This window comes from Rhincodon typus, chromosome 3 (genome assembly GCF_021869965.1).
Source record: "Rhincodon typus isolate 14 chromosome 3, sRhiTyp1.1, whole genome shotgun sequence".
Classification (NCBI taxonomy): domain Eukaryota; kingdom Metazoa; phylum Chordata; class Chondrichthyes; order Orectolobiformes; family Rhincodontidae; genus Rhincodon; species Rhincodon typus.
The window spans coordinates 55070385-55090646 of record NC_063334.1 but is presented as its reverse complement, the minus strand read 5'-3'; the positions used below and the strand labels follow the sequence as shown (position 1 = coordinate 55090646).

Below are 20262 nucleotides of genomic sequence, written 5' to 3'. Positions count from 1 at the left end.
CAACTTCTCCTGGAACATAGTTGTCAATTCAGCCTCATGCCCATCCCCATTGGCATTTGAAAATACAGCCCCATATTTTTCACACAACTTCTCCCATCCTAAATCTATTCTGAAGTCATTAGCAACTCCTTTTCATGCCCTGCTCTTAGGCAATTCCAGTATCATCACTGACCATTTGAAAGAATAACATACATTAACATCGGTTACGAATTTACAGTCAGCCTATTGTTCATGTGGTCAGTAATACTGCTAAATGATTGGCTAATACATTATATTTAAAGTGGTGCTTCAGGAATTGCTATATAAGTTGATGTATTCAAGTACAACAAAGTAAAAACAGAAACTGAGTGCCCTAATTGTGGGCATTTTTAACAGAAGAGTATCTAATAATTTAGTCTTGGAAAATACATGCATGAAAATTGAATTGTCAGATTCATTGGATTATGAATTGTTTAGATTTATCTGAATGCATTGCAAAAGTTTACACGGCAATCCAGAAGTAATATGGCCAAGATGTGAAACTTTAAGATGAATATTTGGTGTAAAATCTCCCAGGCCGCTTCAAAAGTTTTACATTCTCAAAACTGTTTTTAACGTAACAATGCCTCTTTAAGACAAATTCTTCTAAAACAAGAACATACTGAGGCAGAGATGAAGGGAAGCACCCCACAAAAACACTGTGAAAATTTCTTTTACTCTAGATTGTATAGCTAATTGTTCTAACTGGCAGGGTGTGGACACCTCACCTCGAAGTAAGATGACCTAAACTAGTTTTAAACTCATTGTGTATGAAAGATTGTTTTCATAAAACTGAGGATTTAACTAATGATTTCAGCACAATCACTAACTGGAATTTGATACTGCAGTAGATGGGCAGACAATTTTTTCCACTACTAAGATCTTCTGCATTCATAATGTTTATTAAATACCAGTCAAGATCATTATTGATGAATTGAGAATAATTTTCCATGGCTCTTACACAAGTGTCAGTTGCATAGCTATGAAGGACAAAAGGTCAATTGATGCCTGGAGAATAGGGACTCATCAAATTTTCTCTGAACTACTTTGATGTTAATTCTTCTCTCAATTAAGGTAACGTTGGTTTGGTAATTGAATAATAAAACACATTCTAATCTCAGATTAGATAAAAATAAGGAAACATGGAAAAGAACATTGACAATAAGAAAAAAAATATAATTTCTTACTAGATTTTTGGGGACGTAAATTTTGAAGGAAGGCATACGTTCTTTAGAAAACGGAAGACTTTGAGCAAACCTAATTGAAATATTCAAAATTATAAAGCAGATTAGCAAAACTAATGTCCAGGTAAAATGTTCACTATTGAATACCAAGCAATGCAAAATAAATATTGGGCAGATAGGAATAACAAAATGGAAGTATTTTTACACAAAGGATACTGAACTTGTAGAATAAATCGTCAAATAATATGACTTCGAAGGGTGGCATTTGTGAAGAGAGAAAAGACTTTGGATTATGGCAAAAATGATAAATCATGAGGATGAGCTTTATCCCCTTGGATCACATGACCTATTCCTATTTGTGTTTTTTCAATGCTTTTCAGATTTTTGAAGCTATTTTTTTGAATAGGTATTTTTGGAAAATGATACGTGATTTCAAAATGTGGAGTCTTGTGGATTCTTTTTCTTCAAGGGTAGAAAAACATTTGGATGATGATGAAATAGATTTTAACGGTGCATATTGATCAGTTAGATATAGAGCGACTGTCCAGAGCAATTATGATGGGATCCAATTGATCTTGTTCCTGGGCATTCAGTACAATGTAGTTGGTTCCCAGTTGGCGCTCACCAATTCTAGAGGCAGTTACTCCGGTATGGTGGGGACTGTAACGGGTTTGCAGCAGCATCTTCAAAGAAAAATGCATATAGCATCAGGAATACAAAAGAAACAGTACCTGGGAACAGCAGTCAACATGTCTCCATAACTACAGAATCAAGCACGAAATATTTCAAAAGTTCAGAACCAACAAGTTCCTGCTATAAAGTATTGCCTCTAAACGTTCCACCCAACATTTCCTAAAAGCATCTGAAGATTTTCTTCCTTATTAGAGTTAGCTGCCTGTTGGTTTATACTAGCTGCCCATGATTTGCAAGCAAGTGTGGGAACTGGCAGAAGCTAGGTGGGCAGAGGTGAAAATGGCTTAATTTTATCTGTGCTATTCACCCTGGCTTGACTGCATATATGAGGTGCGCTAGTGTGGATTTTGGGAACCAGAATGCAGTTCTTCTTGCCAATCATAAGGTCAGCAAATCAGTGCACTGACAACACAGTGATTTGATTCGATTTGATTTATTATTGTCATAAGTTGTGACATATAGTGAAATGTATTGTCTTGCGTGCTATCCAGACAAATCAGACCTTACACAAGTACATCAGGGTAATAGAACAGAATGCAGAATATAGTGCTACTGTTACAGAGAAGGTGCAGAGAAAGATCAGCTCCAATACATCACAAGTCTAATAGCAGTGGGTAACAAGCTGATCTTGAATCTGTGGTAATTTGATGTGATAAACAACTGAATTTGATCCTGCTACTGTCACATTTTAAAGCAGAAACAAAACAATAACAACACGAGAGTGATCACTGATGTGTTGTTGCAGTTTCATGAATTGAGATTTCCCAAGTTGCCGAAAGCATTGAAAAACGTTCACTATTTAAGTTGTTTTTGTGCTTCGACATGTGGCAGTGTTCACTATCCTCTCTCGTGTAAGAGTAGCCAGCTGTGTGGTCTATTCACACCATCCCAGTGGTAACTGCTGGTGAAGATCACTTTCAGTATTTAGGCTATCCTCCGCTTGTTTATATTGCAGTACTTGTGGAAATGAAGGATACCCATAAATGCACTAAATATTCAGAAGTGCACTTCCACAACAAACATGTAGCTCCTAAGAGTAACACTGAAAGTTGTGTATATTTGCTGTTGTTTTAAAATGAGCCTCCACAAATATGCAATTTTGTTGGCACACATCTATCTCTTTAACTAAAGGAGTGCTGTTCACTCATGGAGAGACAAAATGTTCTATATTTGTGTGTGCACAACTTTTGTCTTGTCCCCAACATCATAGAGTAAGTATTCAAGAGGCAAAGTGTACTTTTTGTAAAACCCTTATAAACAGTACGCCATAACACTTGCTACTTTATGATTAAGTGGCAGGTTGACTTTTTTCTATCTCTGAGCAGAATCAAATCACCTATGCTTTCCATTAACCTTTACATAATTTATATGTTTTTTTTTCTAGGTCTGCTGTCAGATTCATAGTGATCTTTTTATAGACTTAACCTTTCCCTCCAATACCAGCAGCAGTTGTATACCTGTGTTCAGGGCAATATTATCATAGCTATGAATTCAAATGCTTGAGGACACAAATTATCCTTTATTCATTAACAGGATGAGGGCATCGCTGACTAGGCAGCATTTATTGCCCATCCCTAATTGCCCAGAGGGCAGTTCAGAATCAAACACATTGCTGTGGGTCTGGGGTCACATGTAGGCCAGACCAGGTAAGGATGGCAGTTTCCTTTCCTAAAGGACATTGAACAAGGTCAGTTTTTCCAACAATCAACAATGGATTCATTGTCATCATTACATTCAAAATATCTGGAATTAGGAATCTAACTATGACGATGAATTAATTGTCGATTGTCAGAAAAACAGCAATGTGGTTGACTCTGAACTGCCTTCTGGGCAATTGGAGACCAGCAATGAATGCTGCCTAGCCCGTGACACCCACATCCCTTTAATGAATAAAGGATAAGTGTGCTGTTTGGCAGTCTTGGCAAGTATATTATTATATTCCTTACTGGTTTCAGAAATATGATCTGTACCTATAAGAGCCTTACAGCAATGGAATCTTACTTTCTGGCACTTCTGATAGTCCACAGAAATAGAAGCAATGCAATAGATGCGTCTCTCTGATCCCCTATTATTAGTGATGGTGGAGGATGGAGGTGTTCTCTGCTGATATAAAGAGCTCCTGCTCTGAATTAGAGTTTGGACTATATTTTACCTGCCCTCTAAAGGTGAACCAGGAATTGGAAGTAGAAAATCTCAAAAACGGTGGTGGAATGGCTCTCAATTGGGGAGGCAATGGCCTAGTGGTATTATCACTGGACTGTTAATTCAGACACCCAGATAAAGTTCGAATCCTGCCAGGCAGATGGTGAAATGTGAATTCAATAAAATATCTGGAATTAAGAGTCTAATGATGACCATAAGCCCACTGTCAATAAATGCTGCCTGGTCAGCGACACCCTCATCCCATGAATGAATAAGAAAAAAAGTTAGGTGACCAATTAAGGATAATTTCCTGAATCCAAGGTGCCAAGGTGGCTAAGATACTGGCCCTCTGATTGGTTCAGCAATTCTGAGAGGCAGTCCTTACATCTGCTGACCAATTGGCTGTTGCTGATAATGTAGCACAGAGTCCCACTGCTTTCAGACCTGGCAGCAGAAAGAAAAACCAGTATGAACATGTACACAACCAGGTAGAGATTTACTGACCTATAGTGGCATAAATTAGTTTTAATCTGTAAGGTTTTGGAGTAGATCTGCGTAATCTGTTTTAATTTGCTTTCATCTAGTTTCTTACCAGTATTCTAGTCGCCTACAATAACACTACTAGTCTCAGCAGAAATGGTTTCATTCCTGGCAGCAGAACTTTGGAGGCTGCTCACGTCTAGAAATGCAAAAGGGCGACAAAGTACTTGCTTATGTCTGTAATCTCAGGTCTGTTTCTCCTGGAACAGGTCACTAACCTGAAGCAAGAAACTGTAGCTTGAGGGGTGCCATTCTGCATTGAACAGGGCTGACCAGGAGACTATCTTGTTCTTATTCCATTACTGTTACATGTGTTGAAAGATTTGTCTGCCAACAATCAATCTGTTTGTTTGTGTGATCCACCACCGTCAGATCTGAAAATGAGACTCAAATCTGGAACTTTTGACACACAAGCTATGACATTATCCACAGTGTCACAAAACCTTTAGGATGACTTACCTGCTGAGAAAGTAACTACCTTTGTCTTTATATTTACCCAAATTTTATGGCCTTGAGTACTCATCTCTTTAAGACACATTTCAAGTATCACGTTTTGTGGGTAACTGCTGAAGTATTGTTCAGACAGTTACAAAGTGCTCTTTTTGATAACGTGGCCTTAAAACAGCTTTGCTGTCTGACGTGACTTGCAAAAGCCAGTGTATGGACCGTGTGAAACTTGGAACTGATACTGTAACTTGTTCCCAAGACATTACATTAGTGACCTGACATTGAACAGTGTGGTATTTAAACAGCCACAGCATCACCATCTGACACTCCTGTATAGCTTCAGAGTAATTCTCAAACATTTGCAGTCATTATGAGCAGAACCAGTTACTTATAACAAGGATAAATTAGGTTGGATATGCTGTGTTTCCTTAACTATAAATTTATTCTCTCAACTCAATTAAATTTCTGCAAATAAGGAACTTAGCGATTGCCTGATTATTGCTTATGATGACAGTTAGTGCATATCGTGTGTTCCATTCCCAACAAAGCTGAGATTTACTTGATCTTATCAGCTAAACTGCGGTCATTCACCAGCAGGCCATCTTAGATATGCTTGATATAACCAAATCATTTCCTGGCACTACTTCAAAGTGAATCTGTAGCCATTTGCAACCCAGCAATCATCAGTCCTATCTACTTCCAGTATTGGATCACAGACCACGGCAAAATAAAGCTATAGAACAGATACTGCTAAAGTTAGCAAAATCCAATAAAACACTTCTCTGAAAACTTCAGCAAAGTTACTGAGCTCATTGCCCTTTCTCCTCAAATTGACTAGGATAATGGAATCAAAATTATATGTTTTGGCCAATTGATAGAAAATACATTATTGTCATCACCTCAGCAAAGACGGGTAGAGTGAAACAAAAGTAGAAAATGCTGGAAAAACCTCATTAGGTCTGGCAGATTCTGAGGAGAGAAAGCAGGATTAACGTTTTGGGTCCAGTGACCCTTCTTCAGAATGATAGAGTGACATTGGTTGTAGTGACGGTTGTTAAGAGAAATGATACAATGAAGATTATTGATATGGCTCATGCTAAAAGGACAATTTCCATGAGATTATAGGACAGTCATTAATATTTAAGGCAGCAAAAACTGCTGAAACTAGATTGTCATATAAATAACAAAGTGTGCGGAGAGCTGGACTTTAATTTTTAATGAGCCTTGAGCCATTTGACAATTAATCACTCTCTGAAGGCTCAAGGCTATTGCTATATATAAAGTTCCTGAACATACATAAATGTTGGTCAATAGGATGAAGGAGGATTGGAGATATCACATTTTGTCATCTTATAGTGACGATAAAGAAGAATCAATTTTAATTGTCTTGCAATATCATCTGTTTAAATTGTGATATTTGTTTATCTGGATTAAAATACAAGTCTCTCACTTGCTCAGTGCTGCAGTCATCTTGTTTTTTGGCTATGTAAAATTGAAGCAGCTGCCTCTAGCTCAAGTACTTCAGTCCTTGACAACTAAATGAAGACGGTTGTTTCAAATTTTAGGATTGCTTACTCAATTGGATTTTTTCAACTTCCAGCTAAGGGCCAGATAAAAGGCTTTTGTTGGTGCATCAAAAATACGGTCATGTGACAGAAGATTGCAATAATCATTCTCTCTTGCCCACCATTGATACAGCAGTTTCTAGTTAACATGGGAATCCTGACAATCCATTATTTCTGACCTAACACCTGAAGGCTGGATGCTGCTGACCATCCTCCAAAAGGAGGAAGTACAAGCAATTTGAAACACTTCTACTTGATTTAAAGAAACATCCCTATGATTCTAAAGTAAAGTTTCCTGTAAGTGGAGGATATGATATAGAAAATGAAATGATGTTATAGCTATCATAGCTAAACAAGTTTATAGATGATCACAACTTTTCCTTCATTAACTGACAACTCTAGTTCAGTATCAAAACTGAGATAAGATTTCGATTTACTTTATTCAATCAGTAGATGCACTTCTGATTTAATTCATGAAACCCATGCTGGAATAGCAATGTTAAAAGAATATCCCGTGTAACAGTGGAATCTTAAGGCTGATTTCAAGCAATATGAATATGAGAGCGATGTAATGCAGGAATTCTGTGGTCTAATTTCTTTCCTTTTTTTTTAATGGGCATATATTGGGTGAGAGCATGATTGAAGAATTGAGAATAATTTTCCGTAGGTCTGCCTCACTTAACCTGATTGTTGTGACCAGGTATAATTAGTAAGTTTGCCGATGACACAAAAATTGGTGGTGTTGATAGTGAGGAGGTAGGTCTCAGGATACAGTCTGATTTTGATCAGCTGGTAAATTGGGCTGAGCAATGGCAGATAGAATTTAATTCTGATAAGTGTGAGGGGATGCATTTTAGGAGATCTAAAAAGGGAAGGATATATACAGTAAATGGTTGGTCCCAAGGGAGTAGTGAGAAACAAATGAATATTGATGCATATGCCCATAGATCCCTGAAGGTATCAGCACAAGCAGACAGGTGGTGAAGGAGGCATATGGGATGCTTGCCTTCTTTAGCCAGGGCATAGAATACAGGAGCAAGGTAGTCTTGTTACAACTTTATAAAACATTGATTAGGCCACAGATGGAATACTGTATACAGTTCTGGTCACCATACTATCGAAAGGATATCACCGCCCTAGAGAGGCTGCAGAGGAGATTCCCTGGGATGAAAAGTCTCAGTTATGAGGAGATACTGAATATGCTGGATTTGTTTTCTTTAGAGCAGAGGAGCTTGAGGGAGATCTGATTATGGTATACCAAATTATGAGAGACATAAACAGGGATGGTCATGAGAATCTTTTCCCCATGGGAGGCATGTCTAAGACCAAACAAAAGTTTAAGGTGAGGAGTAAATAGTTTAGAGGCGATCTGAAATAACATTTTTTAACCAAGAGGGTGGTAGAAGCATGGAAAGTAATGCCTGAGATGGTGATGGAGGCAAGTACTCTCACAACATTTAAGATCTATCTGGATGTACACTTAAAATGCCAGGGAATAATATTCTATGGACTAAATGCAGGTAAATGGGATTAGTGTAGTTTAGTATTTGTTAGTCAACATAGAAACGGTGGACCAAAGGGCCTGTTTCTATGCTGTATGACTCAGATCCTGGACAAGACCTCAATTTTGTTACACGCAGACCCCAGGCACAAGTCCCCAATTTGTTATCTTTCCAGGCAGGATAACACAATTTATTAAGGTTCCAGGTGATGAGGGACTAACTGGCTCCACATCTTCATTCATTTGTCTTCCTCAGTTTGTAGCAACAAGATTAATTTAAAAATGGATCCCTTCCCATGTGGATACCTTCCTCCCATTCGCAAGAAAAATTCTGTTTTAAAAATGAACTAATTTAACCAGGCTTTCCTGGGTTAACAACAAGTGAGTTATTAATTACTGAATGCAAGAGGAATTAAATATGCAACTACAAACATATAGATTAAAAAGAAGAGGCAAATCCAAAAGGATAAAAGATTAAAAATAAGACATACCAATCAGTCTGTGAATTGTTCACGAAGAACAGATAGTACAATGTCGTGGCCATTGCAATGAAGTTTTACCAGTAATGTTGTCATTAACAGTTGAAGTGGTTTCACAATCCTTAGTTTAACAGAATGGTTGAGATTTTGTAGTTCTGATTCCTTTCAACTGTGAATAAATTCTAGCATTTAGGGTAAGAGAGGGTCATTGTGTTGTGCAGACCCCTTTTGTCTGGGTGCTAGCTGTAACACAGGATGTACTAGGAGATAGTTGTTTGACCATTACCTTCACAGCATATAAATATGCGACGACAGGTTGGTACACATAACAGCGTTCATGCCCACTAGCACAATCCAGTAGAGTTGAAACTTCTAGACCAGAATGTTCAATTTGTATTCTTCAAAAGAAAACAAAACAAACTCTATGAGAAGGTTTCAACATAATCTGTAGGGATGAAAAGTTGTTGTGGAGGAGGTTCTTGTATGAAGTCTCTCTCTCTCTCTCTTTCTGTTTGAAAATTCTCTCACACTTTAGGTGTTGTATCCCATTGGATCCATACAAACTTTTTGCAAAAAAAGCCACAGAACTTACTCCTGCAATTATTTTGTCTCTAATAGTCCTCTTCTTTTAAAAAAAATTATTGCATTAACGACTAAAACTCTCTCAGTATTTTGGAGTTTTGATCCATTGTTGCAGAATGACCATGGACTCAACATATATTTGGAACATGAGTACCCCTCAGTAAGGCCTTGTGCCTGGAAATATGGCCATAAACCCAATCTCTCAGGACGGTAATATTGATAATGGTGGCTGTCCAGAACACCTAGCTGCCATACAGAAACAGATCTTTACCCATGAATGTACAATGGGACATCTCACTTCTTCCCAGTACAAATATTCCATCTTTCTTCTGGAAAAGTTCCAGCGCAACAAAAATTGTGCATAATCTTAGCAACATGGTTCTCTGCTGCTTTCTTCTCTGAGTTGTGCACTGGAATCGAGTGTTTGCTGGGCTTCAAGCCAAAGAACATCAGCCATCTTTAACCAAACATTTAAGCTGATGTATAATGAAGCAAATGATTTGAATCGTACATCATTACTTCCACTTTGTGCAAATGGTAGACAAATTAAAGCACCTGGGGTGCAAATATATAAAATTAATCTGATATATGCCGTAATCATATATCAAAGAGATACACTTGCTTATATTTAACTCAACCTATTTGGAGTAGATTTCCATGGATCATTGTTGCTGCTAAGATTGTCTTGAGTGTTCAACTAATAGTATTTTTGGAAAGGCAAAGCTTTGTGGCACCAGTGTAAGTTCACAGACAAGACTGCCATGTTGGAATTGATTTCCTTCACTCCTATTCCATCAGAATTAAAAGGGACCCTAGTATATTTGATGAGCAGGGTGTTAGCCTATCCATAAGGTTGAGTTGTATGAGCAGGGTGTTAGCAGGACTATTTGGCAGCATGGGCAGCTTAGTGACATAGTGGTTAGCACTGCTGCCTCACAGTGCCAGGGACCCAGGTTCAATTCCAGCTTTAAGCTGGTATGGAGTTTGCACATTCTCCCCGTGTCTGCATGAGTTTTCCCTTCCTCCCACAGTCCAAAGATATACAGGTTGGGTGGATTGGCCATGTCAAATTGTTCATAGTGACCATGGATTCCATGGTGGAATAGTCTTGGTAAATGTGGGATTACAGGAATAGCGTGGGGAGCTTTGGCTGGGTAAGATGCTCTTCGGAGGGTCAGCGGCCGAATGGCCTCCTTCTGCATCATATGTGGGAGATCTCTGTTGCACTTCGGTCAAATGTTGGAAGCAAAGAAGAAGCAACTCTGAAGATTCTAGGCTGGTGTGTTCTTCCAACTTAGCAAGAAACCAGGAACATGAGGAAAAATAAATTAATAAAACACGAACAATAAAGAAAAATATACATTTGTATTTTCCTTGTTCAATGTTGCTCCTGTATATAAATCGTAGAGTATTTATTTCTGAGCATTTTTAGCTAGGCTGAATGTTTGATATTGCTTCAGAGTATTCTTCTTCCATTAATGCATGGGGCAGTACACAATATATTAATCGAAAGTTGGCATAAGGAAGAAAATAATTACAGCATATGCTTGTTCCACATTCATAGAATTGAAACTGCTCCTAATTTAGGCAATAAAAGACCACTGAAATATGTCAATTTTTGAACTATTTCAGTAATCCAGCTACACTCACTCTCTTGCTGTTGCTAAGATACAGACGACAGATGGTAATTTCCATAAATGTAGTTTGGCTGGGCGACCTTTGATCCAGGCAATATTTAAAAAAAAAAAAATCCTGGTCCATCTTATTCTTCAGAAGCTTGTATTTCTAGAAATGCAGAAGAGCTTGCACAATTAAGCAAAAATTACTGATAAAATAAATGCCTTTCCAGAGCCAATTGCTTTATCAAAACAATATGCTGTCAAGATCGGAAAAAAATGAGAATTGAGATTAATGTCAAGAAAAGTGAGGCAGATTACTAAACCAGTTTAAACAAAAAGAGCTGTGTTTATTTTTAAGTTTAGAGTAGAGAAAAATAAACCACATTTTTAAACAAAAATATGTGAATCATGGTCCTAATGACTAAAACCGGACAAATATTGTATAACTTTGTCTCAGTTCAGTGCCGTACCCATTCATAATATGTCTTAAGTGTGGTGGTATATTGTATTTTGCCCGATTCACTACTGATGCAGTGATTTCTCTTCTGTAATTTTTATTCAGGTGGAATGACATTTCATTTGGTTCCTTTTTCAGGTTGGTGGTCACACCATGCTTCCTATTCGCTGGATGCCGCCTGAGAGCATTATGTACAGGAGATTCACCACTGAAAGTGATGTGTGGAGTTTGGGAGTGGTGTTATGGGAAATCTTTACCTATGGAAAGCAACCCTGGTACCAGCTATCAAACAATGAGGTTTGTGTTAGGTTTTATGAACTTTCGTCAAAAGGTAGCAGCCATTCTTTGCAACAGCATCCTATAGTAGTACAGTTGTTTTTGGAGACCGAACAGTATTTTTCTTAATTCATATGTTACCTGACAATACAGAATTTAGTAATTGTTTGTAGTAATTGAAAGCTGGTGATCTTGTAGTGTAGTGGTAGCATCCTACCTCTGGGCCAGAAGCTCAGGTTTGAGTTTCAAGACAGGACTTGTGAGGCATAGAAAGTATATTCATAACATGGCCAGGCAGGTGATCTAGGAGCCTGTAAATGCTGGCAATTTGTGTGAGACAGGTAAATTTTCTGGTCAGCCATCCTGCAGAAGGCAGTGGCAAATGGCTGCACCACATTGCCCATAACCTTGGACCAATCCAAATGGCAGTCCATGGCCTAACTCTCAGAAATGAGGACAAGAGAAAAGACAGATAGTAATTCTGAAAACAGTGTGACTGCCAGTTCCTTTAAGTATGATGTTGGCAATCTTCAAGATTTTTTCTTAGCTTTAAATCTATCTCTTTATTTTCTTTTTAAATGTAAACACAATGAACAGTGTTCATAAGATCAATTATCTAATGATCTGAGTGTGTAACTTAAGAGTGGGTAGAATTAGATGACAGAATGATATGTGAACAAATTAAGACAGACAGTACAGGAAAACTGAGTGTTATGGTGCCAAAGAGGAGTGATCATTACAAGTTTAATCACTGTTTGCTCAATCTTCTATCTGGGCAGTAAGCAAACACTAGGGGAAAGGAAATTGGAGAGGTTGATACTTTCTGGCCCTTCTTGGGGACTGACTAAAGTGGTTATTGTAGGCAAACCAGGATTATGCCTAGTATCTTGGCTAAAAACATCTAGCCTGACATTGAAGTAAAAAAGACAATAATAGAAAACAAATGGATCAAATTTATCCAAAGTTGCAAAAAGGTTACTCAAATTGTGAAGACAAAGTCATTGTTAATCCAAACATTCTCCAATATTTCCACCAGGTTATTGAGTGCATCACACAAGGACGTGTACTTCAACGCCCTCGAACCTGCCCGAAAGAGGTCTATGACCTGATGCTTGGTTGCTGGCAGCGTGAACCACACATGAGGCTCAACATCAAGGAAATTCACAGTCTCCTCCAAACATTGGCAAAAGCCTCCCCAGTCTATCTGGATATTCTTGGCTAAGCATCACTTTCACAATTGTAGGCGTGCGTGTGCGTGCGAGATTGTTGCTGCATTATGAAGAAACGTGCTCTGATTCCTGACAGTATTAATAGCAATGAGAAGAAGCTTTAAAGGGCAAAATGGTAAAACTTCTCCATCTGTAGATGCATTATTGACTTTGAGTTTTATCATTCTCACTCAAATTAATTTGGCTTTTGCTCATTTGCAACTCTGCCTAAACTCAGGCCTTAATCTAACTGATTATTCTGCTGAAGACAGTCAAAATTTCTCACTGCAATTTACAAATATTCTAAGTGATTTGCCTTTGATTTGGATGAAAAAAGGGAAGAACAGATGACTGTGAATCATAAGTACCCAGCTACAACACACAGCAAAGAAAACAACTGATTCAACTACATATATTCCACAGGCCATGAACAAAACATAGCTGAAAATAGGGAAATATCTACGTATATGGAAAATATTTTTAATTCAGCAAAGGAAGGCATTATGTCATGATTTACTGCATACTGATAATTTAATAGGCTTCAACTTTGCTACTGGAGTCTCTAAAACTAACCTCGAATACATGCTGTTATTTAGCCACTTTATTCAAGCCCATGGTACAGAAACTTTTCCCGGCTTCTTGCTTTCTCTGTTTTTTTTGCATTGGATAACATGTCTCGCAAAGAAGTATGCGTGATGCAACAATTTGCTGTGAACTGGGCATCTATAACAATGCAAAACAACAAATATGTGAATGCAGTCTCCAGACAGGCTTTCTGAGCTTCAGGCTGGAGTGTGTTGTAATGTTCAGTATTAATTTCAGGGTCAAATACTGAAGGTGATTGACTTTAATAACACAGCACTTGTAGTTGTCTAGGCAAATCATCTGAAAATGTACTTATCCTAAAACATTCTTTCCCTTAGGTATGTGAGTGAAATATAATTGTGCATGATCCTAATACCATAATGTATGTACAAAATATTGCTCATTTCTTGTACACCTTTTAGATGTAGAATGTTATCCATAATGGTGTTACATATATTTAATTAGAAACCCTACTGGAGGCCATTACTTCCAGGAAATGGTCTTATGCTTTAACAGTATGATAGGATGATAGAAATACAGGAATATGGACAAAAATTATAAAGATCATATAATCCATAAAGAGACAGTGAAATTAAGTCCCTATGGTAGACAGAAGTGATCCTATAATTGAGATATGATCGCCATCACATAAAACCTAACCTTAGCTATGTTGCTATGGTATCTCCATTCTCAGCATCCTTTGCTTGCTTAATTTTTTTTCCTCTAAAAATATTCTGGCAGACAGAGCATGGATGCATTGCAGTACAAAACGCATGGTCAATGGCTCATGTCTAGCTTGTTGGCATATAAATCTCAGTTATCTTGTGATGCTGGGGAATCCTAGGTTAGCTGCCATATCTGTTTGACAAATTCACACTAAAATAAGCACCTGATCTGTCAAAACCTAATGTTTCCTCCTTTTGAAAATGTACTTCCTCTGTGAGGGAGCACAGTTGTAACTTGTAACTGCATTCAGCAACAAGCCATGGATTGTTCTTAGGATTTGTCTGTTTTCCTGTTTTCTCATAAATTTGAGGAGGTCTATATAGGGTATCCATTCAACTTTTTAAATGTAATGGCCAAATATTTAATAATTTAATACGTTTAGTTTCATTGACAATGATTGTTTTATTTTTTTACGTAAGTTATTAATTAAAGCCTTAGATCTTTTACTTGTTTTGTTTAATTAAAATGGTTCAAATGTCTGTTAATTAGCAAAAAAATTCTGAGTTGTCTATAAATGGCACAAGTTACTTTTCGTTATGTCCTGCTATTCATTTGTGATTTTGACAGATTCATTAAGCTGAATTCTTAACTGCCAGAGCTACAACAGTTTAGCAGCATTTAATAAGGCATTTACATCCCCTTGATATGCAGGGTAGCATAACAGATAAATGTAGATATTCACAGGATGATCCACCAAGCAACCTGAGATCAATGGATGTTTTAGCCAACAGTGTTAAGGGGTGTGAAACAAATACAGATAAATGGAGGTAACATAGTTATTGGTCATGCTCTATTTGAATGGGGAACCACTTTGAAGGACTGAACAGCTTCAACCCATTCATACGTTCCGGTATTCTTTGTTCCTATGATCTGAAGGATGTGCCTTCCATCTACATTTACGCTTACAAACAGAATTATAATCAATCCAAATCTTAGTACAGATGTATAACGAGTATAAAGAATTTAGTGAGTTTTGTTGTAAGTTGAACTCAGCAAGAAGATTTCTTTAAGAAGTTCAAAACTTCTGAACATTTGAAATGTTAATGCCAATCAAAAATATATATTAGCTTTTATGCTAATAAAATCACATTTTTTTCTTACACTGTATTATTTTCTGCTCTTACAAGTTCTTTTGCAAAAAGCAATGGATGTAAACATTGAAATGGAGGAATAAAGCCTCAACGTTTACTGACAAAATTTCAAAATACTTAGTGGCCATAAAATGTGGCATATGTTCGTCATAACAAGTTTAAAATAACTCAGCAAATGAGCTAACTTTGATGAAACGTTTTTGTGCATTCTGTGGATGTTGAAGTGTGGCATCCAATGTGTAACAGTGCTTTAGGTTCATTACTAACACATGCCTGACATCAACTAATTTTAACATTTTAGAGAGATTGATGTATTAGCAACAATTGGACAAAGGCACTGAAAGAGGGACTGCTTCTGTTAAAATAAATACTGTCACCAGAGCCTGGAGAAATCTTTAGCTATATTCACACTTGATTAAAAGTCTTGTGCTGTGATTATATTCTATCTGTTAATGAGCAACTGACTTCTTACACATTGGATTTTTGATGGGGTGAAAAAGCACAGGCAACATCAAAGGATATGTGAACTACAGCTAATTTCATTCACTTACAATACTGGGAGTAGCTTCCAATCAGGCCAAAGACAGTCCCAGTGTGGGTTAGCTTCATTTTTTTTATCATGTATATGAGCATAGTTTCAACAATTTGAAGATTGATGGATATTTCTGCTTGATGTTGCGGCTTTAATGCATTTCTTAGTGGTAGTGATTGGCAGGATAATGTCAATAAGCCAATCCTCCCTCAGTTTGAAATTACCTGTCGCTTCTTTACAGCATTAGGAAGGCAGAGATTTTTGTGTCCTAATCTACGAAGACAAGTTTTACCAACCTCTTGGAACTGAAACTGTGACCTGGTATTATTTTTTTTCTTAAATTCATCTTGATATTTAACATAATTTTCTATCTTCTTTTGTTCTGATTAATGATATTTTTCAGTGTCTTCTTAAAAAAAACCCATTGAAGACATTTTTGTGTTCTGTCTTTCACAAAAAATCTACACAGATGTTGAAATTAAGATTTGCGGGGAAGATTGTCATCATGTGTCCGATTCCATGGAGCAGAAGCCAGAAGAAACATGCCCAGCACTTGTTAGATGGATTTGATCCAAAGCCTTGACAGTTCCCACACCTGGGCCTTGACTCTTTTTTATTATCGGCAAAGATTGCAAAACTAGTGGGTTCATCATGACACTCAGCCAGTGCAGATAGTGAGTGACAGCAGGGACAGGAGTTCTCAAGGGAGCTCTGTGGCAGGTGGAATTTTGTGGGGCCGGGAGGATCACTAATTACATGAAATTCAGTTTAAAAGTTTAACATGTCCGGTTTTGAGCAGCCTGCTGCCCAAATCGGCCTCATGATGTTGTTTTATTGGAGGCTTTGCCTTTTTTTCCATTCCAGTCTGTTGTACACATTTATTTCTTGAATAGTCTGTGTAGCACTTGGCTGATTTTTAGATGATGCCTAAGTAACTGTGTTATATATTTGTATGTTGAAATGTGACCAGTTTCTCAAATTGAAATGGAAACTTTCTTGTGATACAACAAATTCAATGGAAAAATTCTGTCTTACAATAAACATTGCCATCAGAAACATGTATTTGGTGCTGTTTTAATAGAATTATGTTTAGAGGAAAGTTTATATAGATATGCAGATGAAATAATATACCTGTTAACATATACTTGGCGTGAACACAGCAACCAGGCATTAAAACTGGTGTACAAACTGGCAGATCGTGTGTGCCATTTATTGTTTTTGAAATGTTCCTCTGAATTTATGACATACCAGAACAAAGCACCATGAATGTTGGAAATTTGAAATAAAAGCAGAAAATTCTGCGAAATACTCAGCGGTGCCCAACATCCATGGGGAGAGACAGAAACAGAGTTAATGCTTTTAATTTGTACTCCTTTATGTCATGGCCGTACTTTGCTTATTTAAAAACTCTTGTTTTTGACATCAGATCACTGACTGTAAGTTATGGGGAAACGGTAGTGTTGTGGTAATGTTACTGGGTGAATAATCCAGGATCCCAGCCTAACGTTCTGTGGATATCAGCCAGACCTCATCAAACATATGTTTGAATCCCACAATAGCAGAGGGTGAAATTTGAATTCAACAAAATCTGGATTAAAAAGCTAGCTGAATGGTCACCGTGCAACACTGTCGAATTTTGTAAAACCTTTAAGGTTCTTGCAAAGATTTGTGGCTTTGGTTGTGGATGAGGTTATTGGCTTGCAGAAATCTCGTTGTCAGTTCTGATATGTTCTTGATACATGGTTGTGTGGCCAGTGTATTGGGGTGTACTGTGTCCTCTTGGTGTTGCCTATCTAGTGGATGAAGTTGTTGGGATATCCGTTAACAAAGACCTTGTGTAGGTGCTCCTCCTCCTTCCTGCCTAGTTCTGGTGTGTTGCAGCGAGTTGTGGCCCATTTGAATAGTGTCCTAACAAAGCTTTGTTTGCGGACGTTGGGGTGATTGCTGTGGAAATTGAGGATTTGGTCAGTGTGGGTTGCCTTCCTATATACTTTGGTTTGGAAGTCCCTGTTGATCATTCATTCTACCCTGACGAGTTCTGAACATATCAGAACTGACAATGAGATTCCTATGACCACTAGGAATCAGGACAGCACAGAAACCTACAGCCACACTACGACAAAACACTCACAAGGACCGATGACCCCATACCCTTCACATGCAGGATCGACATAGTTTACAAAATACCTTGCAATGACTGCAACAAACATTACATTGGCCAGACCGGGAGGAAACTAGCCATCAGGATACACGCACACCAGCTAGCAGCAAAACAACACGACAAACTTTCTCTCATCTCAGTGCACTCAGACAACGAAGGCCATCAATTTAACTGGGGTAACATGACCATCCTAGCTCAAGCCAACTATAGACATGCTTGGGAATTCCTAGAGGCCTGGTTTTCAACCCATAATGCAATTAACAAACATGTGGAATTAGACCCCATGCAAAATAGAACTGGAAATGACACAACCCAACTTAACAGACTGGATCATAGCAGAGCAGAACAACAACGCTTCATCGGAGGCCGCACTGATGATGTTACCTAGCATGGTGACGAAATGTCTGTACGATAACCCGTCAGCTTGGCAAGCAAGCAACAACCTCATTGTAAAAACTTATCTGATTCAGGACTGTCCTTTATGGAAGGAAATCTGCTGTCCTTATCTGGTTTGGCCTATAGCAATGTAGATTACTCTTAGCTATCCTCTGGGCAACTGGAAAAGGCCAAGAAATACTGGCTTAGCCACCCACATCCAATGTATGAATTTCTTTTAAAAGAAAGAGTTAAGTTTTATTTCTCTCTGAAGATGTTCACAGTCCTGTTGGCTATTTGTAGCATTTTTGCTTGTTTTTATAAAAAAAACAAATCAATTATTTTAAAGTCCTGTGTCTTAATGCGTCAATCATGTATAATTTTCACATTATAAAGTGCAGCCTCAGATAATGCTAAATAATCAATACTGAGGTTCCACCGCACTTATAGTAGCAGATCAAAAGATCCCCAGAGAAAATTTCTGGTGCACTTGTCCATGTGATTATGCAAGTCACTGTGGGCTTAAAGAGCCAGTTATGTTATCAATTAGATATTGGTTATATGGGAAAAGTAAGGGGGTCAGTTAGCTCAATTGACTGGACAGCTGGTTTGCAATGCATTATGACATTGCAGCACAGGTTCAATTCCTGCATGGGTTGAGGTTACCATGAAGGCCTCACATTCTCATTCTTGCATCTTCCCTCAGGGATGGTAACCCTCAGTTAGACTCTCATCAGCCTTCTCTCTTTTATGAGGGAACAGCCCTATGGTCTACTGGGATTATGATGACAGTACCTTTTAAATGTGAATAAATCAACACTGGCAAATATTGCCTGTAAAGGAGTTTCATCAGCTAGTTTCAGTGGCAACATCCTTTGCTCTCAGTCAGAAAGTTATCAGTTCAAAATTTTCTCCAAAGTTTGATAGTATGGACACTGTGATGCAGGAATGCTGTATAATCAAAGCTGTTATTTTTTGGCTGGGATATCAAATCAAGAATCTGTCTGCCTGGACATAAATGTTGGGCAGAATTTTCTCAGCCCCTGAAGAATATGGTCTTAACAGCTCCACTGAAAACATATTGAAAAATTAGAAAAATGAGATTCTTGATGAAAACAAAAAATGTCTGATTTTCCACTGAGGGTTTCAATGGCAAGATGAGACTGTCACCGATGAGTGGATATAGGCCCATTTTCATGCATTAATATTTCATTAGTACCTATTCTTGCCTCATTTGTATGCAGTTTGCTATTCTCTCAGCCAGCAGAAAGAAAGTGGGCCATAATAATTCCCAACAAGAACATTAAAGAGCGACTTCATGGCTATAGCTCCCCACTTGCTGCTCGGAGCCTGCATCTTGGACAGCAGTACCCAACCCCTCAGAGCACAATCCATGGGCAGTCAAAAAGGTTGGCATCAGGTACAGACAAGCCTCAATGCACGATTGCACATCACTGACTCACTTAGAGTACAGTTATCCACTTAACTGCCGCACTTTGGAGCACTTTTCATTGTAATGCTGCGATCAGGTCACTTTGCACACAGTAAGAGTCACCCAGTTCATGCATCAGACAGGGTGAATCTATTCTTAGTGTTCATTTAGGTCATAACTACTTGACAATGACACTCCCTTGCCTTTCAGCACTTTTCTGCCTCATTCAGAACTTTACTTTCTCACCATACTTTTGTCTCATTTTGCCTTTTATCACACAGCAAAACTATTATCTTGTTAACGTTGCTTGTTAACAGTGATCAGTCAAGGGAGTGGACGTCTGGCTGTACTACACTGTGTTAAATCACTGTCACACCTACACCATGTGGCAACAGCTTACACGCATGTGCTTAAGACCATGTCTCAAAGTCTAAGGGGAGTAGTCCCATCAAGGCAAGGTGGACTGTTGTCAGTCAGGGCCCCAACCACAATCAGTGTGCAATCAGTAAGGGGATTGACAGGAAATTAGTCTGGGAGCGACACAGTCATCAGTCAGAAATCTGGTCACTCGTCAGTCAAGGCTGTCATTCCATGTGAGTGGGGTAGGGGGGGAGTAGCCAGGGGGCAACAGTCAGTATGGGTGGTTTGG

The 20262-nt window shown here is 38.2% G+C and overlaps 1 protein-coding gene across 1 annotated transcript in view; it reads left to right on the top strand.

The window, feature by feature from the left end:
* ntrk2a (neurotrophic tyrosine kinase, receptor, type 2a) overlaps positions 1-16575 on the top strand; it is a 227657-nt gene extending 211082 nt beyond the window's left edge. The window contains exons 16-17 of the mRNA XM_048595207.1: positions 11366-11524; positions 12540-16575. Coding sequence (XP_048451164.1) covers positions 11366-11524; positions 12540-12725 — 345 coding nt within the window. The 3' untranslated portion in view covers positions 12726-16575. The remainder of the gene's footprint in view (positions 1-11365; positions 11525-12539) is intronic.
* Positions 16576-20262: the final 3687 nt, after the last annotated feature.